Below are 27,985 nucleotides of genomic sequence, written 5' to 3' on the forward strand. Positions count from 1 at the left end.
TTGCAAGCTTTTGTTGAAAAATAAGCGAGAATCCCTTAATTTTCAGCTTTTCAACAAAAATTTAATTGAAAATATTTTAAAATTAGAAATTTTCGCTGAAAATGCATTGATAACTTCAAAAAACAAAAAAAAAACACAGTTCTCAATGGGGCGCACTTGCATCACACACTCTCTGCGTCTCCTCGTTTCATGTACTCTCTCGTTCCAAGTTTAAATTATTTTTTCAATGTTTTCCCAATTTTAAGCAATTTTTATCGGATTTTTTTTCAGTTTTTGCTGGAAAAAATGATTAAAAATCAAAAATTATTCAATTTTCAGGCTCTATCATCATGTCAAACACTCCGGAATCCTCGATTTTCGGGAAAATGAGTAGGATTCCGTGTTTTTCAGCGTTTCCCCGATAATTTTCGCGATTTTCAGCTTCCCGTGCGGCTGGAAAGCGGCAAATCAAGCCAACTGCAATTCTATTCGCCACACTTACGGAAAACCACACTTCTGACGAGGAAGACGACGATTTTGAGGTTAATCCGGCGGAAAATGACGCCAAAACCGGCTCCGAAGCGGATTCCGGCTCAGATTCTCAGGAAAATAGTGATGAAGAAGAGTCTGAAGACGAGGAAAATGATGAGGAAGAAGCTGAAAGTGCTGAAAGCTCGGAAAAACCCGAAAGAACTCCGTCTGCAGAGAAAGACGCCGTGATCTGCGGAGTTTGCATTAATCAGCGAAATATTGTGGCTGCCGGAGACTTTTTGCAGTGTCAAAAGTATGAAAAATCGATGAAAACACTGAAATTGACTGAAAAAATCGGAAAATTCGAAGAAAATCACCCTAAAATCATGAAATTTCACAAAAAATGACAATATTTTCCTACTAATCACAGGAAAATTCTGAATTTATCACTGAAAACCTTGAAAAACCTGTAGAAATCCGAAAAAATGTCAAGAATTCTACGATTTTCCTGTGAAAACGACAAAAAGTACACATTTTTTATCGAAAAAACTCAAAAATGATCAAAAATCGGCAATTTTTCTTCGGAAATCTTCAAAAAAACACGATTTTTTCAGGAATTTACTCAAAAAAATCATTAAAATTTGCGATTTTTTTCAAAAAATCTACAAAAAGGACCGATTTTTGACCGAAAATCGTCCGAAAACTTAATATTTCGCTTGAAAGGGTGAAAAACCGCACATTTTGATGATTTTTTGAGTAAATTCCTGGAAAAATTGTGTTTTTTGAAGATTTCAATGAAAAATTCCCATTTTTTGATAATTTTTTGATAAAAAATGTGTAATTTTTGTGGTTTTCAGCGGAAAATCGTAGAAATCCTGACATTTTTTCGAATTTCTACAGACTTTTCAAGGTTTTCAGTGATAAATTCAGAATTTTACTGTGATTTTTCTCTGAAAATCTTCAAAATTCACCGATTTCCAGAAAAAAACCCTCGAAATTCAAAAATTTCCATTAAAAATTCACTTTTTCTCAAATTTTCTCGGAAAACCTCCAAAATTCTGTGATTTTCTGCCTAAAAATCCTCGAAAAACTCATTTTTCTTGTTGGAAAATCTTAAAAACACGATTTTTTCATAAATTTTCACGAAAAAACATTAAAATTTGGCCAAAAAACGTCTAAAAACTCCATATTTATCTTGAAAATCTTCAAAAAACACGATTTTTAAACAAAAAATAATTTTAAAAATCGTAAAAATTCTTCAAAAATCATCGTTTTTCACCAAATTTTCTCGAAAAACCCAAAAATGTTTGCAGATGCGGTTGCAAAAAAAAAGAATTTGCAATTTTTCAATCGATTTGTCCCAAAAAAATCTGAAAATCTTTGAATTTTTCACTAGAAAATAGGTTAAAATAGCAAAATGTATGAAAAAATCCGTAAAATTGACCGTTTTTTGGCCCAAAAATCTTCAAAAATATCTAAAATTCCCTGATTTTCTGCCTAAAAATCTCAGAATATGTGAATTTTTCACTAAAAAATTGCCTAAAATCACTAATTGATTGATTTTCGGCCAAAAAACCTTTGAAAATATCTAAAATTCCCCAATTTTCCACCTAAAAACTCCGCAAAACCCCAAAATTTTTGCAGATGCGGTATAAATGTACACGAATCGTGTTACGGTACCCTCCCGGGCGGTTCAGATGATGCTTCGTGGTACTGTGAACCATGTTTATATGGATTAACACTACCACCACACTGTGAATTTTGTCCATCACGTTTTGGAGCATTTAAAAGAGCCGATATTCGTGGAAGATGGGCTCACGCTATTTGTGCTCTCTATACACACGGTGTTAATTATGCACAGGTGAAAAAAAATGGAAAATCGACCTGAAAACTATCAAAATTTGTCAAAAACCAGGTTTTTTTCACTGTAAGACGCGAATTTTTCGGAAAAAAATTCCTAAAACCTTTTTTTATTTTAGGCTTAAAAACTAAAAATTCAAAAAATTTGAATTTCCCGCCAAAAGTTTTGAAACAAAAAATTTGAATTTTCCGGCAAATTAAAAAAAAATTGAATTTCCCCCCAAAATTTTATTTAAAAATTTGAATTTCCCCCCAAAAATTTTTTAATAATAATTTTGAATTTCCCGCCAAATATATTTTTACAAAAAATTTGAATTTCCCGCCAGACTTTTTTTTAAAATAAAAATTTTGAATTTTCCGCCAAAAGTTTTTTAACAAAAAATTTGAATTTCCGCCAAAATTTTTTAAACAAAAAATTTGAATTTCTGCCAAAAAAAATTTTGTTTTAATTTGAATTTCCCGCCATAAAATTTTTTTACAAAAAATTTGAATTAAAACCAGTTCCCATCTAGCGAAATGTTCGTGACTAATGTGTGTGCAATTGGTAGATTGGTGGCTCGAAATCTAAAAGTTCATAGATTTTGTTCCCCCGAATTGCCATCACCGGAGATGCGGAAGCTATGCCCAAATTTTCAATTTTTCAGAAAAATTTGAATTTCCCGCCAAAAAATCAAACAGTTATTTACAATTAAAAAGCTGGTGATTTTCAAAAAATACCATGAATTTTGTGGCAAGTGCGCCCTATTGCTAATAGGAGGTACATATTTCTGCTATTCCCTCCATTTTGTAATTGGTTCTGAAAAAGCCATCGACTTTAAAGGGACATGATCTACCTCATGTCCCTTTAAAGTAGGTGTGCCCCAGCACAAATACACTGTGGAAAATACATGAAATTGTATCTACTATTCTCAATGGAGCGCATTTGCTACCGGGGATGCGGAAGCTATGCCCAAATTTTCAATTTTTCAAAAAACTTGTGAAAAATCTGAAAATTTTCCAATTTTCCAGACTCATACCCGTTGCGGTGTCTCCTGGGAACATCTGGACAACAATGCTCACTTTGGCCGTCGAACGTGCACCGCGTGTACCGACAAAATCGAGGCTCGCTTCGGAATCGCATCCCGTTGCGAGTCAGGAATGTGCAAAGAGTATCTCCACGTAACATGTGCTCAGAAGCTGGGGCTTCTGGTCGATGAAACAGACGATAATGATACAGAAATCGCTGTAATGCGTTATTTTTTCTGCAAAAAGCACACAAATCGCGACAATTTGAAGCCATATCAACGGAAATTCGATGATTGGGAAAAGTCAGAAGCCCGTCGGATTACTGTAAATCGCCGGCTCCGCTCCGGAGAGCTCGAGAAAAATGAGCAAAAAGAGCACAAAGAGCTCAGAGTGAAAATGCGTGAAGAAATCGATAAAGTGATCGAAGAAGAGTGCAAAAATAAGCCGAAAGGCGATATTTCGGCCGGCGAAAAGCCCAAACAAGCCCGCTTGCTCAACTCGTCGGCCGAATTTTTCGATCGCTTCGAGACCAAAGCTGAAGAGGCGGGCCTATCGAGAAAAGAGTTTCGAGACCCGTTTTTCAATATTAAGCTTAACAGTGGATCACATGTTCCTATTGGGTTTTCGAAAGAATATATTGAGTACGTTTTTTTGGAGAAAATTTAGAAATCCGAATTTTCATGGCTAAAAATCAGGTTTTCAGCTATAAATTCCTCCGAAAATCCCATTTTTCCAATTAAAAATATGGAATTTTTCGCATAAAATCCAATTTTTAAGTGAAATTCCGCAAAAAATAACCAATTTTCCCTGAAAGATAACTTTAAAATTTAAATTTTCACCTCGAAATTCCACTAAAAATCTCATTTGTTTTTGTAAAAAGTCTAAAAATTCAATTTTTATGCAAAAAACGTAATAAAAATCCCATTTTTTTCACTGGAAAATGATTAAAAAATTTTTTTTTTTATTTGCACAGAAACAGTATAAAAATTTAATTTTGACCTGGAAAAAGCGCTGAAAATCCCATTTTCAGTTGAACAAATGTCTGAAAATTTAATTTTTGAATCAAAAACGATTTGAAAATGCCTAGTAAGTTGAATTTTATCACAATTTATGTACAAAAATTGGTTTTTTGTAGCAAAAACCTTTGAAAATCAAATTTTGAAAATTTTTCTAATCGGAAAATTTAGGTTTCGAGATTTTTTGTGCCCTGAAAAACGGATTTTCAGTCGAATTTTCACTAGAAATCTGAGAAATTTTCCAATTTTTCCCCCAATCTATGTATCTATGTGAAAAAATTCAAAAAAAAAGAACCCTGATTTTATAATTCAGCTTAAAATCGGCGAATTTCCATTTGTGCACCCATTAAATTATTCAAATTTCGCGCCAGAGACGCTTCTGTGTCGATTTACGAGATTTGTGTAGATTTACGAAATGTTTAATGTTTATCGAATGCTGATTTCCGGTTTTCAACGAGCAGTTTACTTCATTTTCGACGGTTTTTGTCGAAGCTTTTTTGATTGATTTTTTTTTGAATTTTTTCACATAGATACATAGATTGGGGGAAAAATTGGAAAATTTCTCAGATTTCTAGTGAAAATTCGACTGAAAATCCGTTTTTCAGGGCACAAAAAATCTCGAAACCTAAATTTTCCGATTAGAAAAATTTTCAAAATTTGATTTTCAAAGGTTTTTGCTACAAAAAACCAATTTTTGTACATAAATTGTGATAAAATTCAACTTACTAGGCATTTTCAAATCGTTTTTGATTCAAAAATTAAATTTTCAGACATTTGTTCAACTGAAAATGGGATTTTCAGCGCTTTTTCCAGGTCAAAATTAAATTTTTATACTGTTTCTGTGCAAATAAAAAAAATATTTTTAAATCATTTTCCAGTGAAAAAAAAATGGGATTTTCATTACGTTTTTTTGCATAAAAATTGAATTTTTAGACTTTTTACAAAAACAAATGAGATTTTTAGTGGAATTTCGAGGTGAAAATTTAATTTTTAAAGTTATCTTTCAGGGAAAATTGGTTATTTTTTGCGGAATTTCACTTAAAAAATTGGATTTTATGCGAAAAATTCCATATTTTTTAATTGGAAAAATGGGATTTTCGGAGGAATTTATAGCTGTCATTTAAAAGATAAAGTTCAAAAATTTAGTTTTTAGACGTTTTTTTTTCGCTTGGAAAATGGATTTTCAGTCGATTTTTCACGAGAAACCTGATTTTTTCCACTTAAAAATCGCAATTCCACTTCTAAAATTTTCAGTTTCATGCAAATCCGCGACTCACAAATAATCCCAGAAGAAGAGGAAAAACTCCGAAAATCACGTGAACTGCTAGCCGAAACCAAGGCAAATCAGGAGAAAAAGTCGTCTCAAAAGCATCTTGTCGAACGATTTTCGGCCAACGAGGAGCTCATTGAGCAGAAGCTCACCTCAATCGAAAAGCTTCATCAATTGCTCACAGAGCTCGGCGGTGACTCGGGTCTTCTTCTCAGCGATTTCAATAATCGACAGAGTTGCTCGCGGAGCTCACCGGCTATAATTGCACCGAAAAAGATGAATTACACGTGTGTTGTGTGCCGAAAGAGTACGGAGCAACATAAACAGACACAATGTGATGAGTGTCATAAAAGTTATCATATTGGATGTCTGAGCCCTCCGTTGACTCGGCTACCGAAACGAAATAATTTCGGATGGATTTGTCATGAATGCAATGAGTCTAGTGATAGTGAACAGGTTAATACCGGGGAAAAATTTGAATTTCTCGTGAAAAATTACCCTAAAACGCGAAGTTTTAAGCTAAAATGCAGAAATTTTCGATAAAAATCGGCGAAAGTCCAAAATGTCTTGAAAAAAGTGCCCTAAAACGCTGAAAATTTCACTTAAAAACCTCAAAAATTGGAAAAAAAATTCATAGTTTTTGGAACTCTCGAGGATTTCCTGAAAGTTACTGTATTTTTTTTTTGAAATTGTTTGGAATTTTCTGATATTTTATAGTATTTATGAAATTTTTTTGAAATTTTATTTTAATTTTCTGAATTTTTTTGGAATTTTTTGGAAATTTCGGGATTTTTCCGCAATTTTACAGTTTCCTGAAAGTTTATGGACTTTTTTTGGAAATTTCAGAAGTTTCTTTTTTTTGGAAATTTCAGAAGTTTCTTTTAGATTTTACCGAAATTAGTGAACAGGTTAATAAAATTACCCTAACAAAAAAACTCGAAATTTTATGCAAAAATGCAGAAATTTTCGATAAAAATCGGGGTAAATCCGAAAATTCACGAAAAAAATGACCTTGAAATGTGAAAAATTTCACCAAAACAGTGAAAAATCAGTAAAATTCAGTTTTCTGAAGAAAAAAAAGTGAACAGGTTAATATGTGGGGAAAATTTGAATTTATTATGAAAAATCACCCGAAAACGCGAAATTTTAAGCGAAAATGCTGATAATGTCACCTAAAACACCTTTAAAAATGGGAAAAAAGTTTCATAGAGTTTTCTGAAATTTTCCGGAAAAACTGGAATTATTTGGAAAATTTGGTTTTTTTCAAAATTTTCAAAACAAAAACCAGAAAAACTCGGAACATTTCTGGAAAATGATATAAAATTTCCGAAAATTCCTATAAATTTTTTAAATTTTCAGATAATTTTAAAAATTTTAAGGAATTTTCAGAACTTTCTGTGTGTTTTTTTAGTATTTTCTGAAAATTCCACAGGTTAATATGGGGGAAATTTGAATTTCTCGTGAAAAATTACCCTACAACAGGGAATTTTAAGCTAAAATGCTGGAAATTTCACCTAAAACACCCTTAAAAATCGGAAAAAAATTTCATAGAGTTTTCTGAAATTTTCCGGAAAAACTGGAATTATTTGGAAAATTTCTGAAATTTTTTGGAATTTTTTTGAATTTTCTGAACTTTTTTTGAATTTCTAAATTTTTCAAAGTGCCCTAAAACGCTGAAAATTTCACTTAAAAACCTCAAAAAATTTTTTTCTGATATTTTATAGTATTTGTGGAATTTTTTTGGAATTTTTTGGAAATTTCGGGATTTTTCCGAAATTTTACAGTTTCCTGAAAGTTTATGGACTTTGTTTTTGGAAATTTCAGAAGTTTCTTTTAGATTTTACCGAAATTTTAAAACGTTTTCTGAAATTTGTTTAAAAAAATTTTTGGATGTTTTTTTTTAGCAATTAAAAAAATTTATAGAAGTTTTTTGGAAATTCCAGAACAATTTTCGCATTTCCTATGAAAAATTACCCTAAACCACGAAATTGTATGCAAAAATGCTGGAAATTTCGGCAAAAACTCTAAAATTCAATTTTCTAGAATTTTCAGTATGTTTTCAGTAATTTCTGAGGTTTCATAAAGTTTTATAAACATTTCCTGAAATTTTCTGAAAATTCCAGAAATTTCTGGGTGTTGTCGAAATTTTGGAAAATTTTATAGAATTGTCTGAAATTTTTTTGTAACTTTTTAAAATTTCTGAATTTTTTAGAATTTTCTGAAAAATCCTTATAGAAATAATTTTCCGGAAATTTCTGGATTTTCCCAGAATTTTCTGAAACTTTCTAGAACTTTTTGAAAATTTCTATTGAATTTTCTGAAATTTCCAGAAATTTTTTGAATTTTTCCAAAATTTAATAAATCTTTCTGAAATTTCCTGAAATTTATAGCCTTTTGAAATTTTCTAGAACTTTCTGAGTAGTTTTCAGCACTTTCTGGAAATTCCAGATATTTAAAAAATTTTTCTGAAATTCTCTAAACATTTCTAGAATTTTCAGAAAATTTCCAAAAACTTCTTTTAATTCAATTTTCGTGACTAATGTGTGCAATTCACCGATTCTGGGGGCTCAAAATCTTAAAATCCATAGATTTCGTTCTCCCGAATTGCCGAATCGCACCCATTTGTCACCGGAGACGCGGAAGCTATGCCCAAATTTTCATTTTTCACAAAAAACTTGTGAAGAATCTGACATTTTAAGGCAAAATTCTCCATTTTTTCCAGTCCCAATCCCTTTTCAAATTCAAATTTCCTGCCAAAAAATTTTTTCACAGGAAATTTGAATTTTCGCCAAACAATTTTCCAAAAAATCCCGGCAATTTGCCGATTTGCCGGAAATTTTCAAAAAATAAATTTTTGTGACTAATGTGTGCAATCGGTAGATTGGTGGCTCGAAATCTTAAAATCCGTAGATTTTGTTCCCCCGAATCGCCGAATCGCACCCATTTGTCACCGGAGATGCGGAAGCTATGCCCAAATTTTCAATTTTTCCATGTAAAAATTTGTGAAAAAACCGAAAAAAAAAACACTTTTTCCAGGAAATCATTCCGGAAGCATCCGAATCTACCACCCGCTCCGTCAGAAGCCGCCGTCCTCCAGCTCGACTTTCAGCGTTTATTAATCATTGAAAAAGGATTTTAATTTTTTGAAAAATGTTTTTATTTTGTCTCCCAAAAATCAACAATTTTTACAAACAACTTGTTTAAATTAAATTAAATTATTAAGTTTTATATATTACTTCACGAATTCATTTCTTCACTTCCAACAACTCCACAGCCTCTTCTTTCTCCTTAACTTCTTCCGATGCTTCCGATGCTTCCAGATCCTTCTGCTTCTTCCATCCTCTGAACAATGGCCCGGCGTCGAATTGATCGAGATCTTCGGGAAGCTTCTTGTTCTTGGTCTCTGGCTGCAGAAGAACCAGAAAAGCGGCGACGATCGACATTATTGAGATCAGAATTGCGGGAGCGTCCTGGTTGATTGCTGTCTGGAATTTGGTACATTTTGTTAGAGTTTCAGTATAGTTTCCGGCAAATGGGCATTTTGCCGGAATTGAAAATTTCCGGCAAATCAAAAATTTGCCGAAAATGAAAATTTCCGGCAAATCAAAAATTTGCCGAAAATGAAAATTCCGGCAAATCAAAAATTTGCCGAAAATGAAAATCCTGGCAAATCTGCAAACCGGCAATTTGCCGGAATTGAAATTTCCTGAAAATCGGCAAATCGCCGAAAATGAAAATTTCTGGCAAATCAACAATTTGCAGAAATCGAAAATTTCGGGCAAATCTGCAATTTGCCAAAAATGAAAATTTCCGGCAAATCAAAAACTTGCCGAAATCGAAAATTTCGGGCAAATCGGCAAATTGCTGAGATTGAACTTTTCCGGCAAATCGGCAATTCGCCGAAATTTAAAATTTCCGACAAATCGGCAAATTGCCGGAATCCAAATTTTCCAGCAAATTGTCAAATTGCTGAGATTGAACTTTTCCGACAAATCGGCAATTTGTCAAAATTGAAATTTTCCAGCAAATTGGCAAATTGCCGGAATCCAAAATTTCCGGCAAATCTAAAATTTGCCGGAATCCAAAATATCCGGCAAATCGGCAATTTGCCGGAATTGAAAATTTCCGGCAAATCAGAAATTTGCCGAAAAATTCGGGCAAATCTGCAATTTGCCAAAAATGAAAATTTCCGGCAAATCAAAAATTTGCCGAAATCGAAAATTTCGGGCAAATCGGCAAATTGCTGAGATTGAACTTTTCCGGCAAATCGGCAATTCGCCGAAATTTAAAATTTCCGACAAATCGGCAAATTGCCGGAATCCAAATTTTCCAGCAAATTGTCAAATTGCTGAGATTGAACTTTTCCGACAAATCGGCAATTTGTCAAAATTGAAATTTTCCAGCAAATTGGCAAATTGCCGGAATCCAAAATTTCCGGCAAATCTAAAATTTGCCGGAATCCAAAATATCCGGCAAATCGGCAATTTGCCGGAATTGAAAATTTCCGGCAAATCAGAAATTTGCCGAAAAATTCTGGCAAATCGGCAATTTGCCAAAAATGAAAATTTCCGGCAAATCAAAAATTTGCCGAAATCGAAAATTTCGGGCAAATCGGCAAATTGCTGAGATTGAACTTTTCCGGCAAATCGGCAATTCGCCGAAATTTAAAATTTCCGACAAATCGGCAAATTGCCGGAATCCAAATTTTCCAGCAAATTGTCAAATTGCTGAGATTGAACTTTTCCGACAAATCGGCAATTTGTCAAAATTGAAATTTTCCAGCAAATTGGCAAATTGCCGGAATCCAAAATTTCCGGCAAATCTAAAATTTGCCGGAATCCAAAATATCCGGCAAATCGGCAATTTGCCGGAATTGAAAATTTCCGGCAAATCAGAAATTTGCCGAAAAATTCTGGCAAATCGGCAATTTGCCGAAAATGAAAATTTACTGAAAATCGACAAAGTGCCGAGATTGAAATTTCCGGCAAATCGGCAAACCGGCAATATGCCGGAATTGAAATTTTCCGGCAAACCGGCAATTTGCCAAAAATGAAAATTTCCGGCAAATTGGCAAACCGGCATATTGCCGAAATGAAAATTTCCGGCAAATCGTCAAAATTGGAAATTTCCTGAAAATCGGCAAATCGGCAAACCGGCAGTTTGCCGAAATTGAAATTTGCGGAAAATCAAAAATTTGCCGAAAATGAAAATCCTGGAAAATCGGCAAATCGCCGAAATTTAAAATTTCCGGCAAATCGGCAAGTCGGCAAATCGGCAATTTTGTCAAAATTGAAATTTTCCTGAAAATCGGCAATTTGCCGAAAATGAAATTTTCCGACAAACCGGCAATTTTCCGGAATTAAAATTTTCCGGCAAATCGACAAATTGCCGAAATTTAAAATTTCCGCCAAATTGGCAAATTGCCGGAATCCAAAATTTCCGGCAAATCTAAAATTTGCCGAAAATGAAAATTCTGGCAAATCGACAATTTGTCAAAATTGAAATTTTCCAGCAAATTGGAAAATTGCCGGAACTGAAACTTTTCGGCAAATTGCCGGAATTGAAATTTCCGGCAAATTGGCAATTAGCCGAAAATGAAATTTTCTGACAAATCGGCCTTTGGTTGCTGAAACTTGGGCAACTTTTCGGCAACTTGGTTGCCGGTTGCCCGAAGTTCCTGCCTAATACAGTACTCGATACAGTAACCTACCAGTCGATTCATGTACGGAGCTCCGATAGAGCCCAACTCTCCGACAAATGAGACAACTCCGCTGAACACGTTCCGGATTGTCGTTGGTGTTGCCTGAAATGTCAAGAATTTCTACCGTTTGATCTCCAGAACTCGCGGAAATCTCTAGTTAGGCCGGTGTGACGTCTAAATTGTATTTTTCGCGAGCTCCGGAGATCAAAAAGATAAAAAAGAAATAATTTCGACCACATGGTGTCATAATGTCCCATTTCGGCTTGATCTACGTAGTTCTACAAAAAATGCGGGAGAGTTTAGAGGCAGAGTTCTCAACTGATTTTGCATGGTTAAGAACGTGCTGACGTCACTTCCGCACTTTTTGTAGATCAAACCGCGATGGGACAGCCTGGCGAAATTAACTACCTCGGAATACAACAATGGCTGAGACGCCCACACAATAGAATTGGTGGATTTTGCCAACAACGGGAAGATCATTTTATAATTTCCTTGCATCGGAATATAGACGGTACATAACATGAACACCGCGGTAAAGGCCAATGAGTAGAACGAGACAGTTTTCCGTTTGAACGCGATGAGCAGGAACACAGACAAGAAGCCTGCGGGGAGCTCAACAAGGCCTGATAGGAAGTAGCCGGTCGTTTCGTCTTCGGAAAGTTCCGTTGAGTAGAGGGACAGTGCCCAGTAGGTTCCGCTCATCACGATTCTGGAAAATAATAGATTTCGAGTTTTCATCTCGCAAAAGTCTCGGGGGTTCTGGCCCACGTGTTTTCAGCTCGACCAACGCCTCGAAAATTTTCAAAAAAAAGGCGGAAAAAAATATTTGAATTTGCCAAGAGGAATTTCACCGCAGCGCGTGCAAAAATGTCTGCATTTGCGCGTGACGGTGTTTGCACAAATTACATCGAATGGTCGAGCTGAATACGCGTGTAAGGCCCTCCTCATTGAATTTTTCGCGCTCCATTTGACAACGTGTGGGAACGTCGTGTACTCCACACGGACACGGACATCAGTTTTCAACTAAAATCGAGCCGCGACGCGACACGCAACGCGCCGTAAATCTAGCCCAGATATTTATGGCCGAGCCAAAATGGCCTAGTTCGGCAAACTCTTCCATTTCAATTTATGAGGGATGCCAGAACCCCGTGAGCTCCGAACGTAATTGAATTGGCTAAAATAATATACAACTTACAAAATGAACGAGTTGATAACCACATGAACAAAAATCTTCGGATAAAACAAGGCTCGGAACGTTCTGGTCTTTGTAGTGGCCGGCGCGTTATCGACAGTTTGAATATTCCGGCAATCGATCAGAGAAATTGTTTGCTTATTAAATGCCACCGACTCGTTGATGTATCTGGAACTTGGATTTTCAGATTTTCAAGCTCCAAGAGCTAGGGCTGCTTAGAGGCTGCTTTGTTCCGCATTGAAAAATGCAGAGCGATAGCTAGTTGTTTGGCACGGCGCGGAAAGTGGTACATCCATGTAAATGCGCTCTACTGATAATTTGAGTGTAGGCCAGGTTGGGGCGCGTGATAACGAATAAAGCTTTGGTCCAAAAAATTTAGAATTTGTTTTCGGACATTTTTTTCGGACATATTTCATCACAAAAAACTGGCGCGAGGCTGGCGGAACCTCGAAAGTGTTGGGGGCTATCGCTATCGCACAGCGCTATTCAATGCGTGCGGGGCTGAGTCTGAGCCAGGGCTAAGACCAAAAAATAATTTTGGACCAAAAAACAAAAAAATTGACATTTTCCAAAAACCAAAAAAAACCAAAAAATGTTTTGATGCTTGAGTTTGTTTTTATTTGGGTTATTCAAGTAACGTAGCAAAATGTATTAAAATACATTTATGACGTCACAACTGTATTGAAATACATGTTTTTCACGTGGTGTCAAAGTGTCCCATTTTGGTTTGATCTTCGAGAAATGCGGGAGAAGAGACGCAGACTTTTCAACTGTTTTCGCATGGTTAAGGGTGTGCTGACGTCACAATTTTTCTGGGAGAAAAATTCCCGCATTTTTTGTAGATCAAACCGTAATGGGACAGCCTGACACCACGTGTTTTTTAAATGTATTTTAATACAGAATACTCTCGAAACTGCAAGAATTTTTCTTTGATTTTTTGGTTTTTTTTTGGTCCTAAAAAACCAAAAAAGTCCTAGCCCCGGTCTGAGCCCCTGCGCAGCCCTTTAGCAGCCCTACCTAGAACTCACTTTTTGATCTTCCGATCATTCTGCTTTGTCATCAGCCAGTGCAACGACTCGGGTGTGAACCAAAAGAACGGAATAGTCAGAAGCCCTGGCACTGAAGCGGCAAAGTACAGAACTCGCCAGTTCTTGAAAAATACGTAGAACACGCCGGCCAGCATATACCCACCAACCCAGGAAATTGTTGTGAGAACTGGGATAAGGGAACGGAACTCCAGCGAGACGGACTCCATGCAGAGTACGAAGCCCGTCATACTGAAACTCTGAAAAATAATGATAAATTGACTATTTTATAGTTGAAAGTAAATTTTAACCTGTTAACCTGAAAAATCCCCGGTTTTTCACCTAAATAATCGCATTTCCTGCCTAAAAACTAAAAAAAAACAACAAAAATCTCAGATTTTCCAGAATTTTCCTGTTTGGAGATTCCCCAACAACTTACCGTAGTAGCGACACCCGAAATGAACCTGAAGAGCAGGAAAATTAAATAATTCGGAGCAGCTGCACAGATGAGGTTTGCAGCCACACTAATGTACAGGGGAATAAGGAATAACGGGCGGCGACCCAGAATGTCGGAGAGTTGGCTCACAAATGGGGATACAATCATTCCGCCTGAAAATTGGAGTGATTTTAGGCTACAGGGTTAGACGGCAATTGACGTTCGGCAAATTGCCGGTTTGCTGAATTTGCCGGAAATTTTCAATTCTGGCAAATTGTCGGTTTGCCTAATTTGCCGGAAATAGTAATTTTTGGCAAATTGCCGGTTTGCTGAATTTGCCGGAAATTTTCAATTCTGGCAAATTGTCGGTTTGCCTAATTTGCCGGAAATAGTAATTTTTGGCAAATTGCCGGTTTGCTGAATTTGCCGGAAATTTTCAATTCTGGCAAAGTGTCGGTTTTCCGAAATTGCCGGAAATAGTAATTTTTGGCAAATTGTCGGTTTGCCTAATTTGCCGGAAATAGTAATTTTTGGCAAATTGCCGGTTTGCTGAATTTGCCGGAAATTTTCAATTCTGGCAAAGTGTCGGTTTTCCGAAATTGCCGGAAATAGTAATTTTTGGCAAATTGGCGGTTTGCTGAATTTGCCGGAAATAGTAATTTTTGGCAAATTGCCGGTTTGCTGAATTTGCCGGAAATAGTAATTTTTGGCAAATTGCCGGTTTGCTGAATTTGCCGGAAATTTTCAATTCTGGCGAAGTGTCGGTTTTCCGAAATTGCCGGAAATAGTAATTTTTGGCAAATTGGCGGTTTGCTGAATTTGCCGGAAATAGTAATTTTTGGCAAATTGCCGGTTTGCTGAATTTGCCGGAAATTTTCAATTCTGGCAAAGTGTCGGTTTTCCGAAATTGCCGGAAATAATAATTTTTGGCAAATTGGCGGTTTGCTGAATTTGCCGGAAATAGTAATTTTTGGCAAATTGGCGGTTTGCTGAACTTGCCGGAAATTTTCAATTCTGGGCAATTGTTCGGTTTGCCAAAAATTTCAATTTTTTGGCAAATTGGCGGTTTGCTGAATTTGCCGGAAATAGTAATTTTTGGCAAATTGCCGGTTTGCTGAATTTGCCGGAAATTTTCAATTCTGGCAAAGTGTCGGTTTGCCGAATTTGCCGGAAATAGTCAATTTCGGCTAATTGTCGGTTTGCCGCATTTGCCGGAAATATTCAATTCTGGCAAATTGCCGGTTTGCTGAACTTGCCGGAAATTTTCAATTCTGGCAAATTGTCGGTTTGCCGAAAATTTCCAATTCTGGCAAATTGCCGGTTTGCTGAATTTGCCGGAAATAGTAATTTTTGGCAAATTGCCGGTTTGCTGAATTTGCCGGAAATTTTCAATTCTGGCAAATTGTCGATTTTCCGAAATTGCCGAAAATTTCCAATTCTGGCAAATTGCCGGTTTGCCTAATTTGCCGGAAATATTCAATTTCGGCTAATTGTCGGTTTGCCACATTTGCCGAAAATTTTCAATTCTGGCAAATTGTCGGTTTGCCGAAAATTTCCAATTCTGGCAAATTGCCGGTTTGCTGAATTTGCCGGAAATAGTAATTTTTGGCAAATTGCCGGTTTGCTGAATTTGCCGGAAATTTTCAATTCTGGCAAATTGTCGATTTTCCGAAATTGCCGAAAATTTCCAATTCTGGCAAATTGCCGGTTTGCCTAATTTGCCGGAAATATTCAATTTCGGCTAATTGTCGGTTTGCCACATTTGCCGAAAATGTTCAATTCTGGCAACTGGCCGGTTCGTCGAATTTGCCGAAGTTTTCAATTCCGCAACTTTTAGCTTTGCTGAATTAGCCGAAAATGTTCAATTCTGGCAACTGGCCGGTTCGCTGAATTTGCTGAAAATTTTATATTCCGGCAAATTACCGGTTTGCCGAAATTGCAACAAACTTCATTTTGGTAAATTGCCGGTTAACCGAAAACGGCGAGTATTTTTAATTCCTGCAAATTGCCGGTTTGCCGAATTTGCCGAAAATTATCAATTCCGACGAATTGCCGGTGTGCGGAACGTGCAGGAAATTTTCAATTCCGGCAAATTACCGATTTGCCGATTTTTCGGAATTTTTCAATTCCGTCAAATGGTCGGTTTGCTGAATTTGCCGGAAATTTCAATTCCGGCAGATTGCCGATTTGCCGAGTTGGCCGAAAATTTAAATTTGGCAAATTGCCGGTTTGCCGATACTCACCAACAAGAAAAATGGATGTCGCATGTTCCGCCATACCCTGATACTCACACACCAGATCGAAATCACTGGTGATCGTGGACTTTTTGTCCGCGAGATAGTTGTAACTGCAAAGTTTTAAATTGATAATTTTCAAATGATATTCCGTAAAACTCTTACGATGCTCCGTTCACTGCCAAGCAGTCGATTGTGATGTTCAGCTGAGTGTCTTGGAGATGACAGCTATCACCGACAAGTGGCGAGAAGTGCTGCAATTTTTCAAAAAAAGTTTTCAAACGTTTTTATGGCTACTTATTGTTAGACCAGTAGGATGATTAATTGTTATTTTTCTCTGTCCAAAACTAGGCTTCTAGCTTCAGGATTTCAGATCAGGGCTGCGCGGCAATCGGAAATTTCCGGCAATCGGCAATTTCGGCAATTGCCGATTTCGGAAATTGCCGAAATTGCCGATTGCCGAAACTTTTCAGCAATTCTTCAAAATAATTTTTTTTGTGGAACGTTATTTGTATAAATTCCCAAAGCAGCTGTTTTTGTGAAATTTACGTTTTATAAATTGAAAAAATCAAATATAACAAAATTATTGAGCGAATGGACTTGAAACCATTAAAATATCAGAACTAAAACAAAGAGCCTACAATAACATCAGTATCTAACAATCAGTAGCTAATAATTAGTAGTAACAGTTCTAACCTTTCTTTTTAACAAAAAAATGTAACAAAATCTCAAAGAAAAGGTATATTGTAAAACAACAAAATTTATTTCGCGAATGCAAAATAAATGTCGGTTTTCTTTTCTTCGTACCCAGTTTCCATCAATGGCAAAGTACATGACAGAAAGCTTCAGAAGCTTCAAAAAATTTAAAACAAACAAAGAAAATTAAAATTATACACATCGCGGCGGGACCCACGCAGCAAAATACCGTATATCCCTTTAAATTTACAGTAATTTATCAATCTTAGATTTTCGGCAATCGGCAATTACGGCAATTGCCGAAATTGTCGAAAATTCGATTGCCGAACGGCATTTGCCGCGCACCCATGTTTCAGATCTCAGTTAATATTGAAGCTATCAAAAAAGTAATAAACTACAAAATCAATACAACCTGTATGGAAAAAATCTCGTTCGATGCACCATGTTCCAGAATTAACCGTGAAGCTAATATAGAGAAAATATCAAACAGTCAAAAAGTGATTAAATACAAAATTATGGAGAAAAAGTCAACAAATATTTTCTCAGTTGACGCTTTTCCAATAGAACTAAAGCCAGAAAATATACACGATGCATAACTGAAACTTTTCTTGTCGATGCACCATGTTCAAAACGTTGACTTTGGCGGTTCAATTCATATAAAAATCGCAAATTCTTTTATTAAATACCTTACCGCAGAATCTATGCTCTCCGGATCCGGTAGATCACATAAAAACTCGACGGATTTCGTGATAAACGGCATAATCATCATGTTCAATGCGAAAAGCATGTGCACAGATGTTGTTATGACATACGCCAACATCTGAAACTCCGCACAACGTGTTTTCACTTCAAGACCCAAAATAAGTCCTACCTGATACCTTCCATATTTCCCGAAAGCCGTAAGAACCTTGTCAGCATCCAGATGAAGGTAGTTGAAGGTAGCGCTCATGGAGTTGCTCCGCGGCGGATGACTGCTCGAAGGCTCATCTGTCATTTTTTCTGGAATTCTGGGATTCTGAATTCTCAAAGTTTGGAAGTTTGGAAGTAACTGGACAAAAAATCTATAAAAAAAGAAAATCAGGCATTCAACCTGACATAAATGTCAGTCTAAAAACGATTTAAGTCGATCTAGGAAACCCAGACGACTAGACACTCGAAGATAAGAAGCGTGCACTCTGTGGGTTTTACGCTCCCCGGAGTCTGATAACACACACGAGTGATAGGCACTTCAGCGGTCAATGTGTTTAAGGTGGAGGTGGAAGGGATTCACCTGAATTGGATTTTTCTTTGAAGGCCTAACAAGGGAAGGTTCTGCACTCGTTATCGGACTTCGTTACGCCACTATATACATTCGATAGAGAATGGTTACAGATGATCACTCCAAAAAATTTAGCTGTTTCAGAGCAGGTTCGACCAAGTTACGACATTTTGAAAGTGCCAAAATACCCCTTTTTAAAATTCCAAAAAATTCAAAAAAATTTTTTTTTGAATTTTGTTGATATAAAATGTTTTCAAATAGTTGGAAATGATGGAAAAATCATACCATACAAGTTTCAGTTCATAATTATCAAAAAAACCCTTGAATTGATCTACATGAACATCTACTTTTTGGAATTTTTCTCAAGATATGTAGATTAATTTAAGGGTTTTTTGAGAGTAATGGGCTAAAACTTGTATAATATATGTTTTTTACTATTTCAAATCGATTACAACTATTTTTATCAACTTTCAGAAAAAAAAATTTTCCAGTGAAAATTTTCGATTTTTTTCAAAGGGAGTGCATCAATGATTTTTTTTTTCGGCATCTTCAAAGTGTCGTAACTTGGTCGAACCTGCTCTGAAGCAGCTAAATTTTTTGGAGTGATCATCTGTAACTATTCTCTATCGAATGTATATAGTGGCGTAACGAAGTCCGATAACGAGTTCAGAGCCTTCCCTTGTTGTTGTAGTTGCAACATCGCCTAAAAATTGACAACACATTTTGCTCACTTACGCGTGTTTATTACAGATAGATTTAGAATATAAAAAATGAGCAAAACGAATAGCAAAAGTCTGCAAAACAACCTTTGATTTTCTTTGAACAATTTTTAGCTTCACAACTTCATAACTTTCTCTAACAGCACGTGGTGGCATGCTGTCCCATCAATGTTTGATCTACAAAAAATGCGGGATTTTTTGCCCAAAAAATGTGACGTCAGCACGCTCTTAACCATACGAAATCAGTTGAGAACTCTGCGTCTCTTCTCCCGCATTTTTTGTACATCAACGTAGATCAAACCGAAATGGGACACCACGTGGAACAGTTTAATCAGGGGTGGGCGGCAAACGATGTTTTTCGGCAAGTTGGAAAATTGCCGGAATTGAAAATTTCCGGCAAATCGGCACTTTGCTGAAATTTTTCGGCAATTTGTGGTTTCGCACTTCTTTTTTTTTTGGAAATTTCAGAATTTCAATTTTAAATGGAGAACCTAAACGCATCCTATAAATGTTTCTACATCTATTTAAGCAAATTCTATGAAAATATGTAGAAAAAACGAAAAAAATTCAAAATGGCGCAGTTTTAAGTGTTTCCGTCTCATAAAAAATCCATATAAACATTTCCGGCAAGTCTGATACCCGACAAATCGGAAAACCGGCAAACTGCCGTAATTGAACATTTCGGGCAAATCGGCAAACCGGCAATTTGCTGGAATTAAAATTTTCCGGCAAATCGGCAAACCGGCGATTTCCCGCAATTGAACATTTCCGGAAAGCCGGCGAACCGGCAAATTGCCAAAAATGAAGTTTTCCGGCAAATCGGCAAACCGGCAATTTGCCGCAATTGAACATTTCCGGCAAGTCGGCAAACCGGCAATTTGCCGGAAGTGAAAATTTCCGGCTAATCGGCAAATTGCCAAAAATGAAGTTTTCCGGCAAATCGGCAAACCGGCAATTTGCCGCAATTGAACATTTCCGGCAAGTCGGCAAACCGGCAATTTACCGGAATTGAAAATTTCCGGCTAATCGGCAATTTGCCGAAAATGAAAATTTCCGGCTAATCGGCAATTTGCCGAAAATGAAAATTCTGGAAAATCGGCAAATTGCCGAAATCCAAAATTTCCTGAAAATCGGCAAATCGACAAACCGGCAATTTGCCGAAATTGAACTTTTCCGGCAAATCGGCAATTTACCGAAAATGAAATTTTCCGGTAAATCGGCAAACCGGCAATTTGCCGATTTTACGTATTTTAGCCCAAAAAGTCGGCTTTAAACTCGAAATTTCTTCGATTATGTTGAGACAACATGAATTTCAAAAACTTCCTTGTTGAAATGTTAAAGATAAGCACACAGGGCAATAAAATTGTTCAATAAGTGTTTTGACAACGATTTGCACAATAAATTACAGAATATTCTCCAGACAAATTTCCAGTTAGAAGCAACAAAAAAACCTAGAAAATACGGAAAAAAGAGCACAAAATTGTGTTTCGCATAAACTTGCAGACCGGTTCAACCTGATAAGAAGAAGTTTTGGGTGATTTCTGACATTTTAATGAGTTGTAATACATTGAAATAGGTTCTTGTTCGAAAGTATGCCGAACATATGATATGATGATAACAAATTTGTTATTTATTGATGACAACGCAAATAAATAGATTAAATGTAGTGAGAGGGGGTTATTGATTCGTAGTTTTGAGCATTGATCGAGTGCAGAAAACTTTCTAAATTGGTGTTTTCTTGTGTAATATAAAACCTGTTTGGTGAAGCTTCATAAGTTAGTTGATTAGACAGCATTAAGCTTTAGTCAAGAATCCCACTGCTCGACCGGAATGTGTTGAACGGAAGTTCTTAGTCATATTACATTTAAAAATTAAAATTCATTAGTGAATCCGGCAATAGCTGTAAATTCAAAATTTCTTAGTTTTTCAACCAAAACATTCCATAAAAACGTAACACCGCCTTCAAGTTTTATTCCTTGCAGACGTTGCTCTCCTGAACAAAAAATGCCCGTCGCCACAGCTCTGTATGAATTCTGTAGATCGGAAATTAATGCATTTTTCTCTAAAACTCGGGAAAACCTAGAGAAATTCGACGTTTAATGGCTAATTTTTCAATATTTTGAGATGGAAACTTCGAGAGAAAAGCCAAATTTCTGTTAAAAAACCCCATATTTTTTGTCAAAAACTTTGCGATTTTTCACTATAAAACATTTTTTGAAAATGAAAATGAAAAAATCAAAAGATGAGGGAAGGAATTTTGGATGGAAAATTTACTCCGGAAAATTCTTCAAAAAAGTGTTTTCGCTTTTTTGGTCGATGCACCATGTCTGAGTTTTAGGGAAAGTATTGATTTTTATGGGTTTTAACTGATTTTCATTAAATTTTAATCGATTTTCATCGATTTTCCATCAGAAAAAAGTGTTTTAATATATAGTAATCTTTGAAAAGAAAATAGACGAATTCCCAACGTTCACGAGAAACAATTAATCCAGAGACTTGCGAATACGCTTACACTTGTGCGGGTAGCGGTGAGCTCGTGGTGTTTAGCTATGAAAGCGATCCAATATCCGTAAGGGTACACGGTTTCAGATAACTTTTCAATGTCGATTTCTGCAGTTCCCAGGTCAGTCTATTGTCGGGAAATGCCGCAACCCACCAGTTTCTAATAGTGATGTCATGAAGCCGTTCGTTACTGAAAAATACTGGTGGTACGATAATTACATGTTTTATCGTCCAAGAATAACATGTTTTGAAAAATAGTGGGAAGTTGGATCATGAAATAAAGTGCTTGATATTTCACAATACATATGCATCATACTTTTGGAAAATTACACTTCCTAGTGTTCTTATTAATTTACACAGTGGGTGATACGGTCACAAATCGCAATTCATGTTTCACATACTATCTGAATATTTCTGTTTTTTGTGAAATGTATTTTTTTTCGTGGTCATATGATCAGTTATTGTTGTATTTTGAAAACATATATTACAAAGGGAATATCTGAAAATCCAGAATAACATGTTTTTATTGAATACCTCTTTTGTCAGTGTACCATATAAAAAGAGCCCTGTAACAATGGACACATCAGTCAACATGAATTTCATTTTCTACCTTCTTGTCCTCGTCGCTTGGACTCCAAGTTTTGGATTCTCTCAGAGCTCTGAATATAATTCCCCACATGTAAGTTTTGCTGTCTTGATGATCAATTTTTAGATTTTTTTAATCAGGTAGTCACGTATGTTGCATCAAAACTTACTGATTTTTATGACTATGGAACATCATTGGAATCATTGAAAGACACACTGGAGAAGCTCACAGGAGGTTACAAAGGAATTCCAGAAAGTGTTAAAGGAGAGGTCCTCAAATAATTCTGTTGTTTCTGATATTTGTGCGATGGGAATTTGGATTTTTGTTTTGATGGATAAACCACTTTCATTTTAAACACTTGTCTATAAAACAAAACTTATTACGCACCTTAATATACACTGGAATTGAAAAAAAATTCAAAGTCTGATAGAACTTTTTTCGATTTTCTAGACAGACAAAAAACCAAATATGTTTTTGATTTTCCTTTACTGATTCGCCTCCATGAGCTCCTGTTGCGTGTCCGATAATATTAGAGGCCGCATTCTGAGTGTTCTGGCAGAACCCGAAGTTTGCAACACAGGCAATAAGTACAAGAAGGTAGAAGATGAAATTCGTGTTGAATGATGTGTCCATTCTTACAGGGCTCTTTTTATATGGAACACTGACAAAAGAGGTATCCAATAAAAACATGTTATTCTGCATTTTCAGATATATGATACCTTTTGTATTATCTGTTTTCAGAATACAACAATACTTCAAAAACATCAAAATAACAATTTTCGAATTTATCCACCAGTTAGTTACAAAAATATGTTTGTAATACATGTTTTTATTGGATATCTCTTTTGTCAGGTTCCAGGAACTGATCCAACTGAGGAAGTCAATGATGTCACAAGTTGAAGAACAGTTGCCAAAAGCCCAGTCACCACTTGCAACACAGCATCCACTTGCACTTGCTCAGTCTGGAACCGTCACTGTATTTTTGTAACCACTAAGAATACAGAAACTTTCAACGGCTCCAACATCTGGAACTTCTGGAACTGGAACCTCCAATGAGCATCCCAAGTTAGCAACACAAGCGATGAGGGCAAGAAGGTAGAAGATGAAATTCGTGTTGAATGAATTGTGACTATTCCATTCTTACAGGGCTCTTTTTATATGGAACACTGACAAAAGAGGTATCCAATAAAAACATGTTATTCTGCATTTTCAGATATTCCTTTTGTATTCACTGTTTTCAAAATACAACAATACTTTAAAAACATCAGATATTAAATGTATTGATCAATTGTAAATGGCAAAAACACTAGCATTAACACTCATAGTATTGAACTTGTAGTCATCATAAAGTAGTAATCGTAGCAATACATACAGACAAAATATAAAGCTACATAGTTTGTCACAAAATCATTCGACTAATTGCTTTCAGGCTGTCTTGATTGATATATCCTTCAGAGATTCATGTCAGATGAATTGTCTGTAATCATATAGCCCTTTCATTTTAGTCAACTCAGAATGCTTATTTCAACTGGTTACGCTAAAGCATCAATGTTTAGAGGTATTGTTACAAGTATTTTCCAAATCACAATTTATGGATGAATTTAATAATATCTGATATTTTGGATGTTTTTAAAGTATTGTTGTATTTTGAAAACAGTGAATACAAAAGAAATATCTGAAAATGCAGAATAACATGTTTTTATTGGATACCTCTTTTGTCAGTGTTCCATATAAAAAGAGCCCTGTAAGAATGGACACATCATTCAACACGAATTTCATCTTCTACCTTCTTGTACTTATCGCCTGTGCTGCAAACTTTGGCTTCTGCCAGAACATCCAGGGTGCGGCCTCTAATATTATTGGACACGCAGCAGGAGCTCATGGAGGCGCCACTGGAGCTGCTCGAGGTGCTGTGAAAAGTGTTGGAAATCGTTGGGATCCAGATGATTAGTAGCTTTTTGATGCACTCTGTCGTATTTTTTGGGAATAAATATATCGAACATTGGGAATTCATCTGTTTTATTTTTTAAAGATTATTATACTAAAGAGTGACACGCTCTCTATAAATCCGAATATAATGCCAGTTTCATAGTTTTCCCCTACTACTGATGTGCCTCTGGAGAATCTTCACGTATCAGCTTGACACATTTGCTCCGTCAGTTCTTCACCCAATTGCAACATTTGGCAAGCATTCAATTCAATTGAAAACGTACATAAACTGTACATATACTGACAAAACGACGCGCGCTTCATATATAGTAAATAATTTAAGATATGTGAAACAGTTTCATAGAGGATTAACACATTATTATACTAATATTCACAAGTTCGATGTTGCTAGTCGATTCTCTTCTTGATACTGAAACCATCCGGTTGATAAGCAATGTCGAATGTTACATTTCTAGATTTATAAACAATTGATCCAGACAAACTATTTAGAGCGGAGTGTGAATCAAAAACTCTAAGGAGATGTGTTGCATCAAATTGCACTCTTTCGCAAGTAAAATATTCAAACTTGGTTGATTCCAGAACAACCTCCTGAAAGTTTATGCTATAAAATTCACATATCATAGTAAACTCACATCTCGAAGCCTGGTGATATCATTTTCTGAGAAAGCTTCCTCAGAAAAGTCAAAGTTCAGTGATTGGAAGTGAGCAAGATGCTTGACGATAAGTGAATAATGTGGAACAGGAGACAATGTCAGAGTCTTTGCTTGTTTCCATTGTTCAAGGCGCACCAGACGTTTTATGGAATTTTCATCGGATTCGCTACTTTTAATTGTCAAGTCCTCTAAAATTTCAGTATTGAAGTGTTCTAGAATTTCAGCAATTTGAACAGAAGGAAGCCAATTGATCAATACTGATTTTGTCGTCAAGACTCCAACTGATTGAAGTACATTTTTAAGAGCATCAAATAAAATGAGCCCTTCGTCCTTAACTCCATTAACGTAGAAATAATCCAGATTTAATCCTCTGCACTTCAAAAGTCTTGATGCATCATTCATAGCAACCTCCAATGGCCGTTTGTTCTTAACAAGAAGCTCCCGTTCTTCATAAGTCACAAGGCAGTCATCATCGTCCAATTCATAGGTCACAAGGTTATCGTTCATATACAAAGAAACGTTATTTTCTTCTTGAAAAATATGAAATTTCTTCAAGTTAGAACGTTGATAATCGATTATAGATTTAAAACTACAACAAACCGCACCTGCAGTAAACCTGAAAACAATTTGTATTTACAAAACAAAACTATGCAATCAATTTATACCGATCAATTGGGTTCAGTTTATCCAGAATCATTGTTTGAAGGTAGTTCGTAACAGATTTCCATTCTTTCCTCTCTGATGAATAAAATCTGTAATAGTTACTCTCATACTTCATTGATTGAAAAAACACGAACCTATCATATGAGTCCAAGTTCAGACTTCCATTTGAAAGTCCCATATACCAATATTCAAAATGGAGGTATTCCATGAACTGCTCACCAAATGCCTTGCACATTGCTTCGTATGCATCGAGAACTGGAATTTCTTGAAGAAGTTGGAATAGGATACAGATTCGCAGTGCTCGTGAGTCCGTGACGATGCATTTAACTTTACGATCGATTCTGAAATTGAAGTTATACTTTTCATTGGAGAATACAAAGTTCGTCTTTTTTCCATCTCATTGTCATAATTTGTTTGAAATTGCAGTTCGATAAAATGAAAAAAAAAACTTACTGGTCCATTGATGCTGAACTGCTCGATTTTTCCCTGCAAACTTTTTAATTACTTCTTTTTGTTAACAAGGAAATCAAGGTAAAGAAAATACGACACGACCAGGAACATAGTGACAAATAACAGGCATAGTAACAAATAAATCAATGCGTACTTTCATGGGCGATGAAGAGTTTTTCCACATAAAATTTGACTTTCTCAAATTTTCATACAAGGTATTTTTCTCGAAATGCCTATAATTTCCAAAAGTTTCATTATAACTTAAAATTTGCTACTAAACAACAAAATTAATCATTAAAATCTGTCTCTTTTTCGACAGAAATCAATAAACTAGCTTGAAATTGACAACAGTGAGAAGAGAAAATTTCAAAAATTGAAGCTGTTATCAGTATTCCCCATAAAAATGTGTGAAAGGAAGTAAATAGAGCATTTTATGGTTTCGTCGATGAGATGGGCTCATGTGACTCATGGTTTACCACATTGTTTCTCGTGAAAAGTAGAGTAAAAAATGTCTTCATTTTAAATCGTTAAATTTTACTTATTTTCGAATCGTCTGATCCTTCTCAACAAATAATTTTGATAGAAAACAGCAAAATAATCCACCAAGAACCTGGAAATTTTGAAAATTTTACACACAGAAACGCGAAGTTTAGCAAGCGCGCTCTAATAGTTATTCGGATTTGAGGAGAGCGTGTCACTATGTAACATAATAATTTATATAAAAGAAAGTAGACGAATTCCCAACGTTCGATATATTTATTCCCAAAAAATACGACAGAGTGCATCAAAAAGCTACTAATCATCTGGATCCCAACGATTTCCAACACTTTTCACAGCACCTCGAGCAGCGCCAGTGGCGCCTCCATGAGCTCCTGTTGCGTGTCCGATAATATTAGAGGCCGCATTCTGAGTGTTCTGGCAGAACCCGAAGTTTGCAACACAGGCGATAAGTACAAGAAGGTAGAAGATGAAATTCGTGTTGAATGATGTGTCCATTCTTACAGGGCTCTTTTTATATGGAACACTGACAAAAGAGGTATCCAATAAAAACATGTTATTCTGCATTTTCAGATATATGATACCTTTTGTATTATCTGTTTTCAGAATACAACAATACTTCAAAAACATCAAAATAACAATTTTCGAATTTATCCACCAGTTAGTTACAAAAATATGTTTGTAATACATGTTTTTATTGGATATCTCTTTTGTCAGGTTCCAGGAACTGATCCAACTGAGGAAGTCAATGATGTCACAAGTTGAAGAACAGTTGCCAAAAGCCCAGTCACCACTTGCAACACAGCATCCACTTGCACTTGCTCAGTCTGGAACCGTCACTGTATTTTTGTAACCACTAAGAATACAGAAACTTTCAACGGCTCCAACATCTGGAACTTCTGGAACTGGAACCTCCAATGAGCATCCCAAGTTAGCAACACAAGCGATGAGGGCAAGAAGGTAGAAGATGAAATTCGTGTTGAATGAATTGTGACTATTCCATTCTTACAGGGCTCTTTTTATATGGAACACTGACAAAAGAGGTATCCAATAAAGACATTTTATTCTGCATTTTCAGATATACCTTTTGTATTATCTGTTTTCAGAATACATCAATACTTCATAAATATCAGATATTAAATTTATCCAACAATTGAATTGAAAAATACTTGTAACGATACCTCTGAACATTGATGTTTTACCTTTAATAGCCTACTTCACATGGTCATGTCAGATAAGTTACATATTAGCTTGCATATCTTCAATTTCACTCACTCAGAATGTTTTCAACAATTCATTCATGCTTTTTATTGTATATGTATATTACAATTGTTGGATAAATTTAATATCTGATATTTGTGAAGTATTGTTGTATACTGAAAACAACTATTACAAAAGGAATGTCTGAAAATCCAGAATAAAATGTTTTTATTGGATACCTCTTTTGTCAGTGTTCCATATAAAAAGAGCCCTGTAAGAATGGACACATCATTCAACGCGAATTTCATCTTCTACCTTCTTGTACTTATCGCCTGTGTTGCTAACTTTGGGTTTTGCCAGAACACTGGGAGAGTTGTGAGTATCGACGATCAAACTCGTTACTTGACGGAATTGCTTAACGAAGTTAAGGATAGATTCGAAAGCACATCGGACCAGGTGTTTTCATCATCTGATAAAAAGCAGGATTTGGTGGATTCATTGCTGGATCAGATCGACAAACTATTCCTGGAGGAGGATTCACATCCTAAGTAATTCAATAAATCATGTTGTTATTTTGGGAATAAATATATCGAACATTGTGAATTTGCCTTCTTTCTTTTA

General features: G+C 35.8%; 6 protein-coding genes and 1 pseudogene across 8 annotated transcripts; 3 read left to right on the forward strand and 4 right to left on the reverse strand.

Moving 5' to 3' along the window:
• The first annotated feature begins 308 nt into the window (after positions 1–308).
• phf-14 (PHD-type domain-containing protein) lies at positions 309–8,832 on the forward strand. The gene is made up of 6 exons (NM_075107.5): positions 309–369; positions 421–763; positions 2,095–2,311; positions 3,319–3,956; positions 5,586–6,057; positions 8,638–8,832. The coding sequence occupies exons 1-6, from the start codon at positions 330–332 to the stop codon at positions 8,725–8,727; spliced, it is 1,800 nt and encodes a 599-aa protein (NP_507508.2). The 5' UTR covers positions 309–329; the 3' UTR covers positions 8,728–8,832.
• Positions 8,734–17,900, reverse strand: C06H5.6 (Major facilitator superfamily (MFS) profile domain-containing protein; the record flags this gene model as incomplete). 2 transcript variants are annotated; one of them, NM_075108.8, is made up of 10 exons in its annotated part: positions 8,734–9,086; positions 11,312–11,404; positions 11,711–12,011; positions 12,498–12,662; positions 13,523–13,779; positions 13,959–14,128; positions 16,199–16,302; positions 16,355–16,443; positions 17,577–17,705; positions 17,757–17,900. In NM_075108.8, the coding sequence occupies 10 exons, from the start codon at positions 17,877–17,879 to the stop codon at positions 8,847–8,849; spliced, it is 1,671 nt and encodes a 556-aa protein (NP_507509.3). The 2 variants fall into 2 exon arrangements, with proteins under 2 accessions (NP_507509.3, NP_001263919.1); NM_001276990.3 differs by lacking the exons at positions 16,199–16,302; positions 16,355–16,443; positions 17,577–17,705; positions 17,757–17,900 and having other exon boundaries at positions 8,847–9,086; positions 13,959–14,123.
• A 3,441-nt stretch (positions 17,901–21,341) lies between these two features.
• On the forward strand, positions 21,342–21,622 carry C06H5.9 (annotated as a pseudogene). The gene is made up of 2 exons: positions 21,342–21,431; positions 21,479–21,622. Coding segments are annotated over exons 1-2 (234 nt in total).
• A 1,176-nt stretch (positions 21,623–22,798) lies between these two features.
• C06H5.11 (Holin) lies at positions 22,799–22,975 on the reverse strand (the record flags this gene model as incomplete). The annotated part of the gene is made up of 2 exons (NM_001269830.1): positions 22,799–22,912; positions 22,958–22,975. The coding sequence occupies 2 exons, from the start codon at positions 22,973–22,975 to the stop codon at positions 22,799–22,801; spliced, it is 132 nt and encodes a 43-aa protein (NP_001256759.1).
• A 725-nt stretch (positions 22,976–23,700) lies between these two features.
• Positions 23,701–23,901, forward strand: C06H5.12 (FIP (Fungus-Induced Protein) Related; the record flags this gene model as incomplete). Its single annotated transcript, NM_001276991.1, has 1 exon — positions 23,701–23,901. One exon carries the CDS (start codon positions 23,701–23,703, stop codon positions 23,899–23,901), a length of 201 nt encoding a protein of 66 aa, NP_001263920.1.
• A 244-nt stretch (positions 23,902–24,145) lies between these two features.
• fbxa-156 (F-box domain-containing protein) lies at positions 24,146–25,702 on the reverse strand. The gene is made up of 5 exons (NM_171558.9): positions 25,670–25,702; positions 25,351–25,557; positions 25,219–25,305; positions 24,533–25,169; positions 24,146–24,488 (listed from the first exon to the last, which is right to left on the reverse strand). Exons 1-5 carry the CDS (start codon positions 25,675–25,677, stop codon positions 24,288–24,290), a joined length of 1,140 nt encoding a protein of 379 aa, NP_741646.1. The 5' UTR covers positions 25,678–25,702; the 3' UTR covers positions 24,146–24,287.
• Positions 25,703–26,461: 759 nt separating this feature from the next.
• C06H5.13 (FIP (Fungus-Induced Protein) Related) lies at positions 26,462–26,662 on the reverse strand (the record flags this gene model as incomplete). Its single annotated transcript, NM_001276992.3, has 1 exon — positions 26,462–26,662. The coding sequence occupies one exon, from the start codon at positions 26,660–26,662 to the stop codon at positions 26,462–26,464; it is 201 nt and encodes a 66-aa protein (NP_001263921.1).
• Between the last annotated feature and the right edge of the window lie 1,323 nt (positions 26,663–27,985).

This window comes from Caenorhabditis elegans, chromosome V (assembly GCF_000002985.6).
Source record: "Caenorhabditis elegans chromosome V".
Classification (NCBI taxonomy): Eukaryota; Metazoa; Nematoda; class Chromadorea; order Rhabditida; family Rhabditidae; genus Caenorhabditis; species Caenorhabditis elegans.

What these genes read in the sequence shown, in the direction of transcription:
- phf-14 (NM_075107.5), top strand. Translation starts at nt 330, where the DNA reads ATGTCAAACACTCCGGAATCCTCGATTTTCGGGAAAATGA. An exon ending in CTCGATTTTCGGGAAAATGA is followed by an intron (nt 370 to 420) that starts GTAGGATTCCGT and finishes CGCGATTTTCAG; the next exon opens with CTTCCCGTGCGGCTGGAAAG. An exon ending in TTTTCGAAAGAATATATTGA is followed by an intron (nt 3,957 to 5,585) that starts GTACGTTTTTTT and finishes TAAAATTTTCAG; the next exon opens with TTTCATGCAAATCCGCGACT.
- fbxa-156 (NM_171558.9), bottom strand. An exon ending in AACTTGGACTCATATGATAG is followed by an intron (nt 25,306 to 25,350) that starts GTTCGTGTTTTT and finishes TAACTATTACAG; the next exon opens with ATTTTATTCATCAGAGAGGA. An exon ending in ATATCACCAGGCTTCGAGAT is followed by an intron (nt 24,489 to 24,532) that starts GTGAGTTTACTA and finishes ATAAACTTTCAG; the next exon opens with GAGGTTGTTCTGGAATCAAC.